Raw genomic sequence first — 17,692 nt, 5'->3', positions numbered from 1 at the left:
ACCCCAGCTGACTTCCTGCCCTTTGGGCGGGGGGCTGGACTCGATGATCTTCCAAGGTCCCTTCCAGCCCTAATGTCTATGAAATCTATAAGGAGAAAAATAAATGAAGAAAAGAATTTCCATTATATGGAACTTATCAGCAACATTCTATTGAAACACTGCAACTCATGCATGTGATGCTGTCTCTTTACAAAATGCACAAGCTCTGGTTCATTCAGTAGACTGTTCGTGGTATGGTTAATTTAGCTAGACTCACAAACAAAGTGTGGCATTACTTAGTGATGCACTTCCAAGTAGTGAAATAATGCTGTTCAGAACAAGCTGCACGTGAACAGAGTGTACTTTTCAGTGATTCATAATTGTGTACACCAGGAATTTTCTTAGACTGCTTAAAGACAAGTCTCTTCAATCAGATTTTTCTCTGATAAACTTCAGTGCTCAGCTGTTTTGAAACTCAGTTGTTCAAAGTAAACCAGGAAAATATTTCCGCCTTTTCCTCACCCTAAAATACCTGAAATTTCTTTTTTTAATTTCTCTTATTTAAAAAGAAGACTTGTCTTCATATGGAGAGGTAGACAGGAAATGTTTAATTCAAAAAGTGAAACATTTGGAGAGTTGTGAGAGATTTAAAAGGTAAGGTTTAAATGAAAAACTTTATACAGCCTTAACCAGAATGGTCACCATTGTCCTTTCTGTAAGTGAGAAATTAGGGCTTTGAATAAACCTGCTGACAGATGTTTTATGTCTCTCAAAAAAATATGTTGAAGCTTACAACCAACAGACCTCCCACAATGCACCAAGAAAGTCTAATAGAGCATCTTTGGACTGAATAAATAGTTTCACTGAAGCCCACAAGCACTTTTCTCTTTTCTTTCAAGTTACAAGGTAGCATGTGGCTAGCAGGCAGACTGCTCCACTGGATTCACATTACCTAGTTTAAAAGAACATAGAATAAGTCAGAGCAAAAACGATCTCTCTATAGGCAATTGAGAAAAGGCAATTCTAAAGGGAACATACAGCTGCCTATCAGACAACTAGGTTCAATCAATGCTGGGAAATTGCCTGTGCTCTGAAACCATATTTCACAACATGGGTAATTTCTCTGTATAGATAAGACCTAAAAGGCATTGCTCGTTCTCTCTCTCTCTCACTCTCTCTCTATGTAAGCCCTCTATGGACATATATACAATTATCTCAGCAACAGAATACAACAACTGCAAGCACAGTCCGGATCTGTGACCATCATTGGGAAAGGCCTGGCTTCTGTCCCTTTTTCCTTTTATCAGTTAAAACATACACTCACAAGCATACAATTAAAGTAGTTGTTAATAGGAGTGAAAGTGAGATGTACAGTAGTGAAAGGTACAAGAACTCAGTGAGCTCATCTACACAAGACACAACAGTGAAGTAACAAAAAGCTACTGCGCTGTAGATCATTGCTACTGTGCAGTAGTATTGCTGGACACTAACCAGGTGGTGATGGTACTGTGCAGTGGTAATGAGCTACTGCACAGTAGCAATGGGTACTGTGCAGTAGCATCAGGCAAAAACCAAGCAGCGATGGTACTGCACAGTAACTGGTGTTACTGTGTTACTGTGCAGTACCATCACTGCATGGTTTTTGCCTGATGCTACTGCACAGTATCATCTTGCTTATGTAAGTACTAAATGACTGTACAGTAACAATTGTGCAGTGGGCAGCTCATATAGACACACCCAGTGTGTAGGCTCTCAGTCAATCCTGAAGTGGCTGGCTGAGCATGATTCTGGGCTTTTGCACAATTCTTTCAACACGGTTCATTCTTAACATTCATCAGCTTTTGTTGTCATGATGCTAAGACACACAGGGCTCTGATATGCATTTGATCTGAGATCAGTTTACTTGCAAGTAAACTACTTGTGAGTAAATGCTCCCAAGCAGGTGTGTTTACATAAGTAGGGATGTGGAAGCAGATTTGCTGCTCCTAGCTGCAAATTTGCTCCCACTTCCTGCAGCCCTGCAATGGTCCCCTTCCACCACCAGGGGGAGCTTGAGGCTCTCCCTCGGTGCTAGCCCTGAGGCTGGCAGGGAGCACTGGGCCAGGAGACAGGATAAAGATCTCCTAGCATCAGCCCCACCACCACAGAGCTGGCACTGGGAGATAAGGATCTCTCAGCCCCCCCACTCCCAAATCTTGATAGCAAAGCAGAAGCTAAGAGGTAAGGCTCTCCCAGCTCCTACTCCCCAATCATGATAGCAAAGCACAAGCTAAGAGATAAGGATCTCCCAGCCCCTACTCCCCAGTGGTGATCTCTGAGTGGGGGCTTGGGGCTTCTGGGGGCAAGGAGCAACCTCCCACCTCCCAGTGGTCAGCTGACTAGAAGCAGATTTGCTCCCAGTCAGGTGTCTACATGAGTGCTACTGCACAGTAACTCCTCATGAGTAAATTCGTTACTTGCATTTGCAGGTAGCACATTTACTCACAATTAGGGAGGTTTACTGTGCAGTAAGCATGTGCACATGGAGATGCACATGCCTACTGCACAGTAAATTATGCTACTTCGCAGTAAACCATCTCATGTAGGCATGCCCACATGTATCCAAAATTTGCCAGTGCATCTCAATCTAAATTTGCTGCAACATCCATCATTTAAACTAAAAATCCTATTAAACCATGCAGTCATTTGGGTTGTGGACACATCAATACTCTGATTAGGGCTGGTCAAAACTTAGAATTCCTGTTCTGCTTGAAATTCCACCATTTTGAAAAATTTGTTTTGACCAGAATCAGAACAAAATCAAAACAATTCAATGTTTTGCATTAAATATAATTTTTAAATAATCATTTTTAATTTATAAAATTGAAATATTCCCCCGACATATATATTTCACTTTTTTTAAATAATATTTTGACATAACATAAACTATTTTAAAAAATTAAAAGTAATTTTAAAACAAAAAAGTCAAACTGTTCGGTTCTGGTAAGATCATTAGACTCCTTTTTTTACTTTTCGAAATGAAGTGTTAACTAGGTGTCATGTTTTCCTCAATTGTTTTGTTTCAATGAAACAGCATTTTCTAATGGAAATATACTGACAGATCAGATCTAAAATGAAAACACATGAGTTGTGAGATGTGTTGTCCAGCTACAGTTCACATGTGTATAAGCCAGTTACATTCTTTTGCCTAGTTTAGCCCCTTTCATCTAAAGGAATCAAAGTTCTTTGCACTCATTCATGACCTAAGCCTCCCAACAACCCTATGTTGTAGATAATATCCCATTTTATAGATGTGGAAAAAGGAACATAGACTTGTGACTCAACCACTCTCAACAGCTCAAGTCTGTGTTTCACCCAGGAGCAGAAAATGACCTCCAAACCTGTACCTTACTCGTATTACCACAGCACCTAGAAGACCTGACCAAGATGCAGGACTCCACTGTACAAACTGCTGTAGGAACAGAGAAAACAAAGATGTTCCCTGCCGCAAGGGGAGTATAGTATAGGCAACCATTGAATATCTGGATCACAGTGTACACATAAGAGATCTAGTCAGGTGCCTGATGAATCCGCTTGTGGCTGGCAAGTCCAATTCAAGAATGACATAGCGTGTTACAAGTTTCACATATCCATGTGTTGTCTGAGTTGGCATCCAGGAGGAGTACAGCTTAACTAGATAGATGTCAGTCACTATGATAGGCAGTGGTCTCTGTCTTAACCAGAGGACCATATCTATTTTCTTCTATATCAATGTAAGAATGACCTCTTTATACCTTATCACACTTTTGTGGAATGAAGGCAAGGAAAAGGGAGGAGGGGAAAGTTGAGAAGATATGTCTGAGGCAGAAAAGGGAAAGGATGAAGGGAAAGGATGTGAGACTAACCCCACTGAGAAAAGAGGAAAAGAGTTACCCAGTAAGGACCACCTAAACCTAGGAGACATGAGTAAGATATAATCTAGAGAGGATCCTATTGTGTGAAGCTGTTTTATAAGCATAGGAGCTCCCAGGACATGGAGAAACAGGCCTAGCTGGCCTTTCCATTAGAAACTGATTTTTATCCATTATGAGGCTAGCTGCTAGTTCCAGACAGTGAATTACTACCTATCATGTGTGTCAGCTCAGTTCTACAGAGAAAGGCACAGACAAAAACAAGAAAGTAAAGCAAATGGCCAGAATATATTTTCATCTCCAGCACAATTGCTTCTGTTTATTTTATTCCCTTTTTTGCTGGGCTGTGTATTTTTCCAGCCGGGATAATTAAGTCATATTTCAGAGCTGGAAAGCTCCCCAACACATTTGCAATATAGCTCAGTTAACTTGAAAAGCACGATTTTTTTTGTCCTCTCTTTCATCTTCAGGGATTCAGAGCTGTTCTGACCATATTCAGGTGAACATCAAAAGACAGCATCCATGCTGTTGCCACAGAGAAGTAGCTCTCATGGTCATCATCTATAATAACTATCCAATTTTTGGAGGTAGTCTATTAACAGAGCCAATAATTTCAGACTCCTCTTCTAATACATGCAACACCAAGCCAGATTTGGATGGAAAGCTCCCAGCTTCCAGTGTATGTGGATACAATCTTAGTATTATTAGTATTTGCTATTGCTATTTGCATATGAAGGCAAAAAATGTCAAGGAAACCTGACTTGGGAAGTGGGTGTGTATGACTAGAGAGCAGGTTATAATCTTGGAGCAGGTTATAAAGGTATTCTTTCCTTGCTCACACAATATTACCCACATACACCTCCATCTTTAAGGGTATACGATGAACCTAAAAGGCACCTTCATCCCTACCCTAACTGCCTGTCACAGGCTAAGCATTAGCTCAGCTTACCTCATTCCTCACACACACATTATTTTTAGATTCATGTAGCTACCTAAATTCACAATGACAGTAATGCAGGAACCCCTCTGACACAACTGACTGAATTTTTTAAAACTATTCTGATGGGTTTGATTTGTTTATTTTGCTTTACATTTTTTTTCAGCCTCATGTATACCACTGGGACAAATTAAATATACAATCATTTTCTCCCATTCAGGCAAATAACATTCCACACTTGCAAAATGTAAACACTGTAAATAAAATATAAAGCTGTCGAAGTGATACTGAATCTTGCTCTTGCAGTAACTCTCCCAGAGAAGCATTTTTCAACCCCCCTCCCTCCTACAGAGCTGGCTTAGAGCACTCACCTGTGGTTTATGGGAAATAACCAAAGAATAGCATGAACCACAAGCATTGGGGGTCTTGCCACAACTGGAATATATGCAACAAACCTCAAGTGTGTGGGGGCTTCCTCCCTGAACTTAATAGCTTCCCTGCAATAAACCACAAACATCATGGGCCTTCTCACAATATGAAAATCTTCAGCCACCATTGAAAGACAGCCAACTGCTTTTGGGATGAAAGGCAAAAGCAGCGTGCCCTACAGGATAGAAAGCAGTGTTTATTTTATAGAGGTGAAAATACAAGGACTTTAAGAAGATAGAGTTTAATTACACAGGTATGTTCAGTATTCAGGGAAAATACTTAGTATTTTCTTTCCCACAAAACGTACCAGAGAACCATTAATGACTATGCTCAGGAGCTCCTTTTTATACTTTCCCTGAAAGCTTTGAACTGTACAAGCTGGGACATTAGTCCCATGCAAAATGGAAGGGAAGAGCAAATCCTACTGAATCACCACCTCTATTTTGTGCAGCATCCATGAAGTCTTTCCCCATGAGCATTTTGGTTTTCCAAAGGGATCTGTCATCCAAGCATAAAAGAACACAGACCACTAACAGGTAAAATGCCGATAGGGAAGAGCCCGTTTTTCTTATCCAGGTAATAAAGTCATTTTGTGAAGGACACTGGCAGAACTGTGGACAGCAGAGTTATTAACACTGTCCACAAATCAGTCTACATTTACCCAGACAAGATTCTTTAGGTAAATCTGATATGTTTTATTAGACCAGCTCAAATAGTTGGAAAAATTCTTGTTTGCAAGCATTTGGGTACAAATACTCTTCCTTAGGGTGTTTGTACCTGAAAACTTGCAAAGAAGAAATTTTTGAACTATTTGAGTTGGTCTAATAAAACATATCAGATTTAACCAAATAACCTTGTCTGCCTGTGTCCATAGACTGACACAGCTACAGCCTACACCCCTGGCTACATTTACCCAGTGCTTGGGGTTTCAAAGGTGGTTGTTATGATTTCTGGTGAATCAGTTAAGAAAGGAAGAATTTAGGATCCAGGTAAAAGGGGCACATTAAATCAAACCATGTTCCAGAATGTAGACCCTAAGAAGGCAAGATAGCTACTCTCCCAAACTGATTCTAGCAAGACCCTCTGCCAAGGCAAGACTGAATTCTAGTCTCAGGAAGATCTCATGACCTCTTCAGCATTCCTCTTTTCTGTATGGATGGGGGTGGGGTAGAAATATATTCCTGTTTGGGGGAGAGGGAATTGTTTAAGAAACCCATTGACATGTCATAAGACACTGAATATTTCAGAGTTCAGAAAAATATACAAAACCCAGAGCTTCCTTGGATTCTCTCCAAGGCTAGACTCTCATCACCTGCTTTCTGGGTCTCCTCTTGTTAAAAAATGCAAATTCAGTGAGCAGCTTTTAAGAGACCAGACAATTTTGTGGATACCAGCATTTTATAACCACATACAGGTCCTAATTAATTTGCATTGATAAGGAGTGATAGCAGGGAAGAAAAAAAGAAGTTAAATTCCTAAACCAGTGCAGCAAATCAAGTTTGCTCTTGACCCTCAAATAGCAGAAAATTAGCCAGTAACAGTTTCAAAGAAAACCAAGTGATTTCCCCACTGCAACAGGCTGCTGCTAGGATCTGTGATGTATCTTTAATATTTAGGTCCTACCTCCTCAGCAGCATGGCAGGACATGAAATAAAAACTGTATTTCATGAACCTGACACTGTGCCAGCACAGGGAGTGCTTTCTCCTGTAGCTATTTCATTTTATTAATTTATTTAGGATCCACCTCTACTCCCCTAGTTATGGTATTGAAGCTGACATGGCCTGCCTTCAGGCAGGCACAGTAGCCTAAGGAGCCCAGTAGGATAGAAGTCTTTGAAAAATAAAGGAGATCATTTATTGATCCATGAAAGATGCAGTTTATCCCAGTTGTGAAATATAGTCTCTGGTTTTGATACCAGCACGCAAGAGGGAGGCATCTAACTATTGCACAGATTGTCAGGGAGCTCAATGGCACTGATAACCATCATTTGGAAGCCATTGTCTATCATTCAAATATAGCTTAAGTCAGACTTGTAATTACACAGGATTTTCACTCCAGTAAGGGCTCTTTTGGAAAGAGAAAAAATGTATTCTCTATTTTCCATATTAAAAATAAGCATACCTAATTAGATGTGGGAAGCTTGGTTCACTAATGTTTTCAGAGCATTCTGAAATGCATAGATGGGGAAAGGACTAAGGATTTGTTAGTAAATAATACTGTTTAATGAGGTTAAAATGGACACATCAGGGAGTAATGGGATTTTAAACAAAAAAAAAGTGGGCTAAACATTAAAGAAGATATCAGCTGTAGAATAGTCTCCAAAGGGATATGGAGGACGTGGCTTGGGACACATAAAACTGGTCTGAATAAAAATATCAAACAATGTACCTGTTATACAGAACAATCTGGCACCAAACCCACAGGAGAGATGAGACTTCATCCTGTTTATCTCCATCTGCAACATTATTAACTTGACAAAAGTTAAGAGCTGGCCATACATCCAGCCTTTGGGAATTATTGCCAGGGATCCTGGTTTTCTCTGATAAACAACAACAACAAATTTTTATTAACCCCCCCCACACACACACATGCTCACACACACAAATCTACATTTTTCTGTGATTTAAATGAAACACTACTCTCTCTCTCTATAGAGGGAGAAAGAGAGTGGTATTTGATTTAAATCACAGAAAGATGTGGCTTTTACAGGGGGTGGAGTTTAAATCAGAAAATTTTAGACCATTTTGTAGACACTGTTTTGTAGACACTACATATACAGAGAGTGGTGTTTTGTTTAATACGTTATTACTATACCTGCCTGACTGCTGTCACCATGTTTTCAGCCATCTATAGAGGACCTTTTTCACAGCTAGGGATCAGCTACCTATCCGAAAAGCAGGCATTCATTATGTGGCAACAGTGGCCTCTTTTTGAATGGGTTTCACATTTGAAAACATGCCTCTCATACAGCATAAATGCAGCAAGTAAACTTCTCAATTTGCAATAATTGGGAAGCTAAGACAGACCATAGGCAGCATCTTTCACATTTTTGCTAATGCAGATGGAAGAAAAAATGAGGAAGATAGGCCATTTAAAGCTAGCTTGTAGGTAATGCCAGAAACCCACTGACCACATATCTTAAAGTTTCTGCATTAAGAAAATTTACAAGAAATAGAAGTCAACCTCCCATGGGGAGAGGAAAAAAAGGAAGAGCACATTTACAGGAATTCAATTTTTCAGAAATGCTCAAACTTGCCAACACAGGGGGTCATTTAAGCAACTTACCAGGAACTCAGGTGCTAACCGTAACTTACACATAAATATGCAATATTAAAAAAAAGCATGCTTTGGACTGGAGGATTGGCTTGTATTTATTCTTTGCTTCAGAGATGAACTAGAAAGTGCTTCTAGGCCTAATTCACCAGCCATGAAGTCCTGCAGCGAAACAGGTTCTGATTAGCTGTTACCTGACAGGTTATTAGAAAAAAGTGGATGTGAGGTATATTTTGGGTGAAACCATCATCCTTTCATAGTTTCTCTCTCAGCTTAAAAGCTGAATAGTGTCCACAGCCATCCACTGTATCTTGCATTAGACTGTAAGCTGCCAGGTGCAGAAGACATTTTGTTGTTACATTTGTACAGTGCCTAGCACAGTGGATTCCTGTCCATGCCTAGGATTCTTAAGACTTAAGCTAAAAAACAAGCAGCATGGATTTCTGTGATTACCCTGTGTGACAGGGCTGTCCCAGGGCCAGTCACAGTATCGGCCCATCCACCTGGCTAGGGCATTCCACCCTGACTCATCTGCCATAACTTGATGTATTAAATAAACCAATGGAAAAAAATGCAGAAGGCTGCCCACTTAATGCCCTGATGCCAATGGCATTATACACAGCTCCAGCCTCCCCTTCACTGTGTCCCATGCCTTGCAGATAGCATCCAAACTTCACTTCTACTATTACTCCCCCGGCCCCATTGTTGGGCTGCACTCAGCCTCTAGCCCAAACTTGGTCTCAGGCTTCTGGAGACTTACCTTGGCCACATACCCCCCTCACTGGGGCCTCAGTTCTCGCACACACTCTGAGCTTCTTGCCTCTCATTAGACTCCTAGGCCCTCACACTCTGCCCTGTCACTGGGGCTGCAGGGCTTTACACCCCATGGGCATCAGGTGTCTGTTGATGTGCCTGGACCCCACTCTCGGCTTATGGACCCCTCAGGCATCTGCTGACCTACCTGGACCTCACTGTGCCTCCCACTAGGCCCCACTCCCACCAGGCCTTGGGCCCTTTTGGCCCCTACGTTGTCACCCAAGCCTCACTCTCAGGCCTTGGGCCTCAGGCCCTCCTGGCTTCCATGTTGTTGCCCAAGCCTGTTGCTTTTCTCTCAGGGTGTGCTCCCCTAACCATTCCCCTCCACAGGTCACCCACAAGGCAGTGGGGGCTAAGGCTTTCCAAGGCTCCATATTCACCTTTCACTAGGGAGGCACTGGTGCAGCATTTCCTGAGGACTGCCCTGCTACAAGCAGCCTCACCACACCAGCCTCCCCAGTAGAGTGTAGTTTTAGTCATTCCCCAGGACCAACTGCAGGCCTACTTGCCCTGGTCTTTCTTCCCCCACTAATACAGTGGCTCCTAACCTTTTTTATACTACGGACCAGCAAATTCACTCAAACAATTTTGGTGGACCAGGCATAGAAGCAATCTAATTTACATATTTAAATTTAATTTTTACTTGGGGGGCGAGTTGTGAGGATCGGATCAGGTTGTGCCACCACAGCCATGGGCACTAGAGGACCCTGCAGGGGAGGGGGCTGTGCAGGCAGTGGCCTGCGGGGACCTAGCTGGGGCTACCCGGGGAGAAGGGGCTCCACTGCTTTCCCTAGCAGCAAGCAGTAGAACCGCCTCCCCACCCTCCACCCTGGGCATTTCCCTACCCACTTCCCCCCACTCGCAGCCACAGGTGGAGTTATGGGGTCCTGCCTGGCCTGGCACAGGCCTCGATACCTGCTGTGTGGGCAGCACCTCATCGGGTGCAGCTATGGTGGCAGGAGTGGGACGGGGCACACAGAGCCAGCTGCCTCCCTCCTGGGGCTTCCCTGCTACCCAGCTTTAACCTGGGCAGACAGATGACCCGGCAGACAGTTGTCCTGGCAGCTCCTTCATGGCTCAGTACTGCATCATGGCTCGGAGGCTGGGAACCTCTGCCCTAATACACCACTATGACCTAGCCTTTTAGGGACTGATGGAAAGGCTACCTTGGCTCCTACAGCATCCTTAGAGGTACCAGAGCCACGCTCCAGCAGCTGTAGTACCTACCCACACGCCTCATTTCCTCATAAAATTGAAACACACTGGTCCTTGTGAGGTGCTCTTGTATTTCAGTGAAGTCTTCTCTTTAGATTCCATGGGCTGTATACAACTCAGTGCTTTGTAATGGCCTTCTGTTTGGAGAGCCAGATACACAAGAGTCAAGCTTCACTTATGAAAGTACAAAGTTTTAAAAATACCTTAGGTTTTACTTAGGCAGATGAGGTTCTTTGGATGAATCTGATATCTTTTATTAGACCAACTAGATAAATGGAGAATGATATTTAAGCAAGTTTTCGGGTTCAAAAACCCTTCGTAAGACTAAGGGTTCGTTTCAGCAGGTGGTGTGTGCTCTTCCTGGATGGAATGAAAAGTAAAGAAGCCAGAGGCTGGGCTGGTCTGCATACAAGACAGGCAGTCAATGAAAATGTAGATTGAGGAGTCAATGGGTGAGAGACAGGTTGGGTGAGGGGGATTGACAAGGGGGATGAATAGTGGAGAAGTACCTGGGAAGTCAGCTGTCAGGCAGGTTATAATGTGTCATAAATCCAGTGTCTATATTTAGTCCATGGTTTTTAGTATTCAGTAGGCTGATTAAGTGCAGTTCACAGGCTCGTTCACAGGAAGTGTTTTGTAAGCTTCCTTTGAGGATCAGGACTGAGAGATTGGAGAAAGAGTGGTTTTCTTGTGAGAAATGTGCCAGTGAGCGTTCATTCTGGTGCGCAGTTTTTGTTTGGTCTCACCTACATATTTTCCATCTGGGCATTTGGTGCATTGGATGAGATAGATTACATCTTATATTACATTAGGTTTTACTTGATATTTAGTACCTAGCATTAGGTTTTTACTATTTCAGGAATATCCTTATTTCGTATGGACAACAGCTTTCCAGGTGCTTTTCAGAGTGGACCCAGTCAGTAAACTGACTTCATTTTGAGGCCTGGGGAGATGTATTTGGTGATTTTTTACTAAGGTTCGACCAAGGATGACTCAGTCCTAGAGAGATTAAATATCAAAGCTTCTGTACTAAAAAAAGGATTATGTAGGAAATTCCTGCCCATCACTGTAGCCTCAGACTCTCAAATCATGATTAGGATTCACAGAGAGATTTCTTTTGAAGACTCCAAGTTTGAAACTGGAGGCCAACCACGGTCATAAGAAACTAGGCAGTTATTCAGTGGCCTTGTTCCAGTCTTGTAATCAAGTGTATATTTTACTGGGAGTGATTTTTATTCTCCCTTTCAACAGGGGATTAAAAAATCCTCACTTAAGACCCCCAAAAAGCATTTCAGTTTTTTAAAACATGTAACTCACCTTAGTGCATCTAGGACTTGAAGGTGCAAGAGGTATTGTAGGTGCAAGAGCTGATCTTCCAGTCTTACTCAGCCCAACACAAGAGTTTCAGACAGAAAAAACAATTTTAAAAAGATGGCTTCAAAACTCTAAAAAATAAATTTCTGAGGCCTCTCAAGCCTGTCAGTCACTTTTTTCTCCTCAGTGGGCATATTTACATGCGCAATTAAGTTGACTTAAATAAATTACAGTGCAGTTTGCACCAGGGTTTATTTCTCCTGGGTGTCATGTTCACGCTGCACCCGAGACCACAGCATGTTGAGCCAGGTTCGAGTAGCCTCCACTAGCAGGGGACCATGGGCAGCCAGCCTACCAGGTTGTGGCTGCTCCAACTTGGCTCAGCATGCTGCGGAGGGGCTGGCTGGGATATGAGGGTGCTCTAGTGCAGGGCTAGGTGGCAGGCAGCCCCTGCTCTGAAGCATCCTCATGCCCCAGCCAGCCAAATCAGCGTCTACACGTGCACTGCTGAGCACTAAATAACGTTGCCATAGAATAGTACTTGTGTTTACAAGTACTATCCTACAGTGGAGTTAATTAGTTTCCTGTGGCCGAATAGGTCTGCATGTGTAGATGCCCAGACTTTACTGTGGAGCTAGTTAGACAGCTCTGCAGTAAACATCTCATGTAGATGTGCCCAGTAAGGACAAAGCAAAGTCCAAGATCCTAACCAGAGAAACTAGGGGTATATGTAGATCCAAACTGCAGTTTACCTGAACTGTGCAATGGCAGGCCAAACCACAGCAACACAGCCAAACACCCTCAGGGTAAAGTTAGTAGCTGACAGCCAGACCTACTGATAAGGTCAGCACTATATATATATTATGTCAGGTAATTAATGAGGTTCCTCCATGTTAATAGCTTCTGTTCACTGAAAGGGCAGCTGAAATTACACATTTTATATGCCTTGAAAAATCCCAACCTGTGCTAAAGGGGCCTAGGAGAGCCTGCCAGAATTGCTCAAGGACCCCAGCACTCTTTCCTGCCTAGGAAGGGGTTGGACTCGATGATCTGTTGAGGTCCCTTCCGACACTAGCATCTATGAATCTATAACTCTCTGCACAACTCCAATTGCTTCATTATCCAAACTTGCCTTCTCACACGCACAGATGTGCGTCATGCTCAGGACACATTATGGACCCACTGGCAGGAGGAGATGCTTGGATACCCCTGAGGATTCAGCACTTGCAATTTATTGCCGTAGTTCTAGATTAGATGTCACCACACAACTCAGTGAGATCCGAGAGGCTGTTCCTGGTTCCTCTTCTGCCTCAATATGCCTCGCCGTTGCTCTCCACTGACTGTTCCCCTCCCACCCTAGACTTGTGCCTCAGTAATTCCTCTGTTTTGCCTCCTTTCAAAACATTTGTCCTACCACTCCTATTCACATTCCAGCACAGCACAGTCCCCTTACTCTCTCACTCTGGTGCCAGATCAATAATAATGCCACTGCATGAGGTCACAGATGCAGGAATAGTCATTTTATTGGCCCAACTCTCACAGCAGCAGGCAGAACATTTTGGAAACTACTCTCTGAATGCATTTACTTGAGAAGCATATTGCTCAAAAGGTCTTGTTGCTTCCAACTTTCCTATTTCCTTCTACAAACTAACCACTAGAAGGGTCAGGAAGATATATTCCTGCCAGGCACAGAACTGACTATCAGGTCAGGTGCACTATGGGGGTGGGTCACCTTTGTCACAGCCATCAGGAATTGGCCTATACAGGAGGTGAGAAATTGTAAGTAAAAAAGAAGTGAGATCTGGCAAATTCTGTGATCCAAATGATAGATGGCCTTACAGGGAAGCACAGGGTAATTACCACTCTGTATGAACGGGCTGGTGGCATGAGCCCAAGTGAAACTGAACCATCTCTATTCTTTTTTGGTGATAATGTTCTGTGGTATTTTGTCATTACTGCTAGATTTTACAGTAATCTCTCAAAACGCTATCGCTTCTAATGACATCTCTTGTGCATTACTGCTGGGTGAAGCATGCATCTACACTCTGAGTAATGTAACAACACTTTGCACTTCTTCGCAGCATTTTTTCTCTGAGGATCTGTCAAGGCACTTTGCAAACATGAATGTACAAATCCTCCCAACTGGTCTGCAAGGCTTTTCATCCCCCATCATCCAGATGGAGAAAGAGAAATGGGCAGTGACTTTCCAAGAACACACAAGAAATGAAGATCTCTGCCAGAACCAGAAACGGAATCCAGGATTTCTGACTCTTTGCCTCTGTCTTCATCATGGGACCAGCTCTTTAGTGTTACAAGTTCAACATTTGCTTCCCTAAAGCAATTATCCATTTATATATCTCCTGGTTATCTGCCATCTTGGCCAACATGAGACTATTCCCCTGCATGCATGCCCCAATGGCACTGAGTTACTAATAATACTAAGGCATCTGTATGGGGTGGTTTAGTAATAGCACATCCTTCAGCTGTGCGGGGAGTTAGATTAAATGGTCCCTGAGGCCTCTTCTAACCCTATAACTCTGTTCTATAGGTTTCTTGGTAGAAAGGCCCATATATCCACAAACATTTCCAGAACACCACTCAGCATAGTATCTCATACCATTTTGTAGACACTGATGAATTAACCCTCACAACCCCCATGGTATGGCTGCATGTTAGTTCTTTTCACACATGGAAAAACTGAGCTGTATGGTCGAGTCACAGAGCAAATCAGTGATGAGAGCTGAGAATCCTAATGCCTACCCCTACTCTAACAACTAGCCCCTGCAGCTTCTGTTCATTTCCCTGTCTGTGAAACCAGATAATAAACAGCTGCAGAGCCAAGCACTAACAGGGACACATATTGCAGCTTGGCTGGGTCACCTCTGGGAATGGGCTCAAGAAGGGATATTTTTTTTATTAACTGTTTCTTACAGTTAAAAGAGTTTTTATTATTCCTGGCTGTAACCAGAAAGAAGAAAACACTTCTCCCCCTAGCAGAGATGAAAGGTTCCTATCATCTCCTTTAATACAGGGAGAGAATAGAAGCTCTTCTTTTTTCACAGTGCCAAACTCACAGGCAGCCTCAGTCCAAGTGGAGTGCAGGTCTTTTAAAAGAAGTTTGATCCAGTACCTCAAACAGGAGGGAAGCTGGGAGCTAATCTGGATGTCCCAGGGTGAGCAAGACTCCCCCCCCCACTTCCTGTCATCTTGCCAATTTGGCCCAAATCCAGCTCAGACCTGCAGAGAACTTCCTCTTGCTTCATTTCATGTGAACTTTCAGGGTTGGACTGCCTGCTCAGATCTCACAGTAAGAAGCGCAGTGGCTAAGTGCCATGAGGTTGAGACCACCAAACTCGCCACACAGAACACCAACACTGCCATGGTTTGCCTATGTGCCCGGTCCTCCCCAGGCAAGGCTTCTGGAGCCCCGCATGTAAGGCACCTGTTTTCTGAAAATGCAGATCTTACTGGCCTCGTTGAAAATATGCATCCTGAACACAAATTGAAAACCCTGCAAAGCAGTTTCATCCCCCACCTTTCTTAGCCAAAAAGGAAACCCAGCTCTCAGCCAAAGGAACAGACCCTGGGCAAGCCAGTGGATGCAACTTGCAAATACTTTACATTCATCATTAGTCTGCTCCCCCAAAGCCTTTTGATCCTGCTCCCCAATTGTAAATGCTGCCATGGTTACAAGCAAGAATGCTAAGATAAATACAAAGAAACCCATGAAAATCTAACTCCTTCTCCCAATGCCTCTCCCCCATTCATTCACTTAGCCCCCACCAATCTCTCGGCAAACTAGATTAATGCTCCTACAAGCATCTCCCCTTGCACAGCATAGGCAACAGCACAAACATGCAATACAATTTCACTGCAACAATCACTGCCTAGGAATAAACATGTAACATGCTCTGCGGTCATGTCTCACTTACGATGAGGGGGATGGTCCTGTCTTCCCTGTGGATTTCCAGCCTCCCAGCTGATCTCTGCCCATTCTTGCTGCTGCTGCCGCTGCTAGGGGATTTGCTGGATGCTGCTGAATGAGGCTTGTTGTCCTGCCATAAGTAATAGAAAGTGCCCAGGATCCAAGCTACAGTCAGGATTGCAATAGCATTAGCCCTGATTTTCCTCATCCTGGGAGCCCCAGTGGAGCCTGGGAGCCCTGACTAAACTGGAGAAGAGGTTTCTAAGGGATCAGATGAGAGAAGGACCAAGACTGTGTGTAAAAGGGGGTGAGGGGAGGAAGCAGTTGATGGTGGAGTGGTGAAAGGATTCTCTCTCCCTCTCTCTTTCTATTTGGCTGGCTCTTATAGTCACAGCTGTTTGTTTTAGCTCTTGTCTCACTGCTCAGTCCTGCAGAGCAGAAAAGAGAGAGAGAGAGATCCTCAGGGTCCTAATGCCCTTTTTCAACATGCTACAGAAATGCACCCAGTCCACAGTACATCTCAGGGAGCCAACTTGGAACTGGTAATCCTGTAGTGAGGATGAACTGGGTAACCTAAACTTTCTTTTCCATCTCCTACATTTTTTAGCAAGGCACAATGACTGAGGGTTAGTGATCAGTTGCAAACAGAGGAGTAGGGACAATGTTTCTTATACAGATACTGGACAGTGCACTGCATTCATTTCCAGTACCAGTCTGCTGAAGAGAAGGTACCTGGAATCCACTTCAAATAGTCATTGTCATTGACCTGAAACTATCGCCGGTGGAGTGTTGGTAAGCAGAAGACTTCACTTCTCCCTGATCTGTTACTCAAGCTAAAATGAAGAAGAGACAACTAACCTGAAGTAAAATTGTCTTCTAAATTTACCTAAGGTTAACTGTGGGTTACAGACTGAATGTCTCAGCTGTACATGTCCCTAGCAAGCAACTAAGCTATTCATGATTCATATCCTACTCGCAGACTTCAGGAGCCTCTTTCCTTAGTGTTGACTGAGCACTGTGCTAGCAAAGGGAAAGGAGGTGCACTGCCACTGGAACAGCTGTCTTTCTGTTATGGAAATGTGAGGTCCTGATGAATTTTGGTAATCAAAGTTCCCTCACACTTTTGGCAGGAGTAGGGATGCCAGGCTACATCTAAAAAAAGAACCTGGTCATAACCTCACCACACCTTGCACTTAAGCATCCTGCCACCTACTAAAATCCACAGGTCCAGGTCAGGTATATAGGTTTCCTATTCAATCCATGGAAAAAATTATCATAGGTACCTCCAGATGGAACCCACAAAGCCAGAATGCTGAACAGGGGTCCACTCAAGGTTGCCAACATGAAATACCAAAGTTGAGGTGCCAAATCAACCATCCCAGGGAGTTAGGCCCTTCCTACATTTTATACTCAACCATTAGGCTACAGAGCATTCAGAAAAGGGTCACGATCAATCTCCCATGTTGAAGCTTTCCCAGTTACTATGAATTATCTAATCACTGAAGCAGAGACCCATGTCTTCCAGGTCAGATCCCTAATGACCAGACTAGAGAGTCATTTTCACTCATTCTCTAGCCCACCTCAAAACGCCTTAGGCAGCTCAACAATCAAGATAGTTTTATAGATGTGCTTTGCAAATCACCTTAGCAAATCAAGGAGAGGATGGGTCCAAACATGAATCTGCCACAGCCTGAGTGAATGCTCTAACCATTAGGACAACAAATAGGGGAAATTTTGTTTTTTGTTTGTTTTTGTTTTGATGGGGGGAGGGAGCTTGGGGGGGAGAAATTTTTCATATTCCAGGTCAGATTAGCCAAATCAGTTCCAAATTCTCTTGATCTAGCAAAAATCAATCATTCTAACATATGTGGCACTACAACCAGCAACTCCACCCCAGACTTTTCAGCCAGGAG

At 43.3% G+C, this 17,692-nt stretch overlaps 1 protein-coding gene across 2 annotated transcripts in view; it reads right to left on the bottom strand.

Moving 5' to 3' along the window:
• Positions 1-16,503, bottom strand: part of GALNT16 (polypeptide N-acetylgalactosaminyltransferase 16) — a 149,781-nt gene extending 133,278 nt beyond the window's left edge. Inside the window, exon 1 of one of the 2 annotated variants that reach the window (XM_019552007.1) lies at positions 15,787-16,503. In XM_019552007.1, the coding sequence (XP_019407552.1) occupies positions 15,787-15,987 (201 nt within the window). In that variant the 5' untranslated portion in view covers positions 15,988-16,503. The remainder of the gene's footprint in view (positions 1-15,786) is intronic. The other variant, XM_019552006.1, reaches the window with a different exon arrangement.
• Positions 16,504-17,692: the final 1,189 nt, after the last annotated feature.

The sequence above is a fragment of the Crocodylus porosus genome, unplaced genomic scaffold, assembly GCF_001723895.1.
Source record: "Crocodylus porosus isolate Cpor-Errol unplaced genomic scaffold, CroPor_comp1, whole genome shotgun sequence".
Classification (NCBI taxonomy): Eukaryota; Metazoa; Chordata; order Crocodylia; family Crocodylidae; genus Crocodylus; species Crocodylus porosus.
This window is presented reverse-complemented; position numbering and strand designations above follow the sequence as displayed.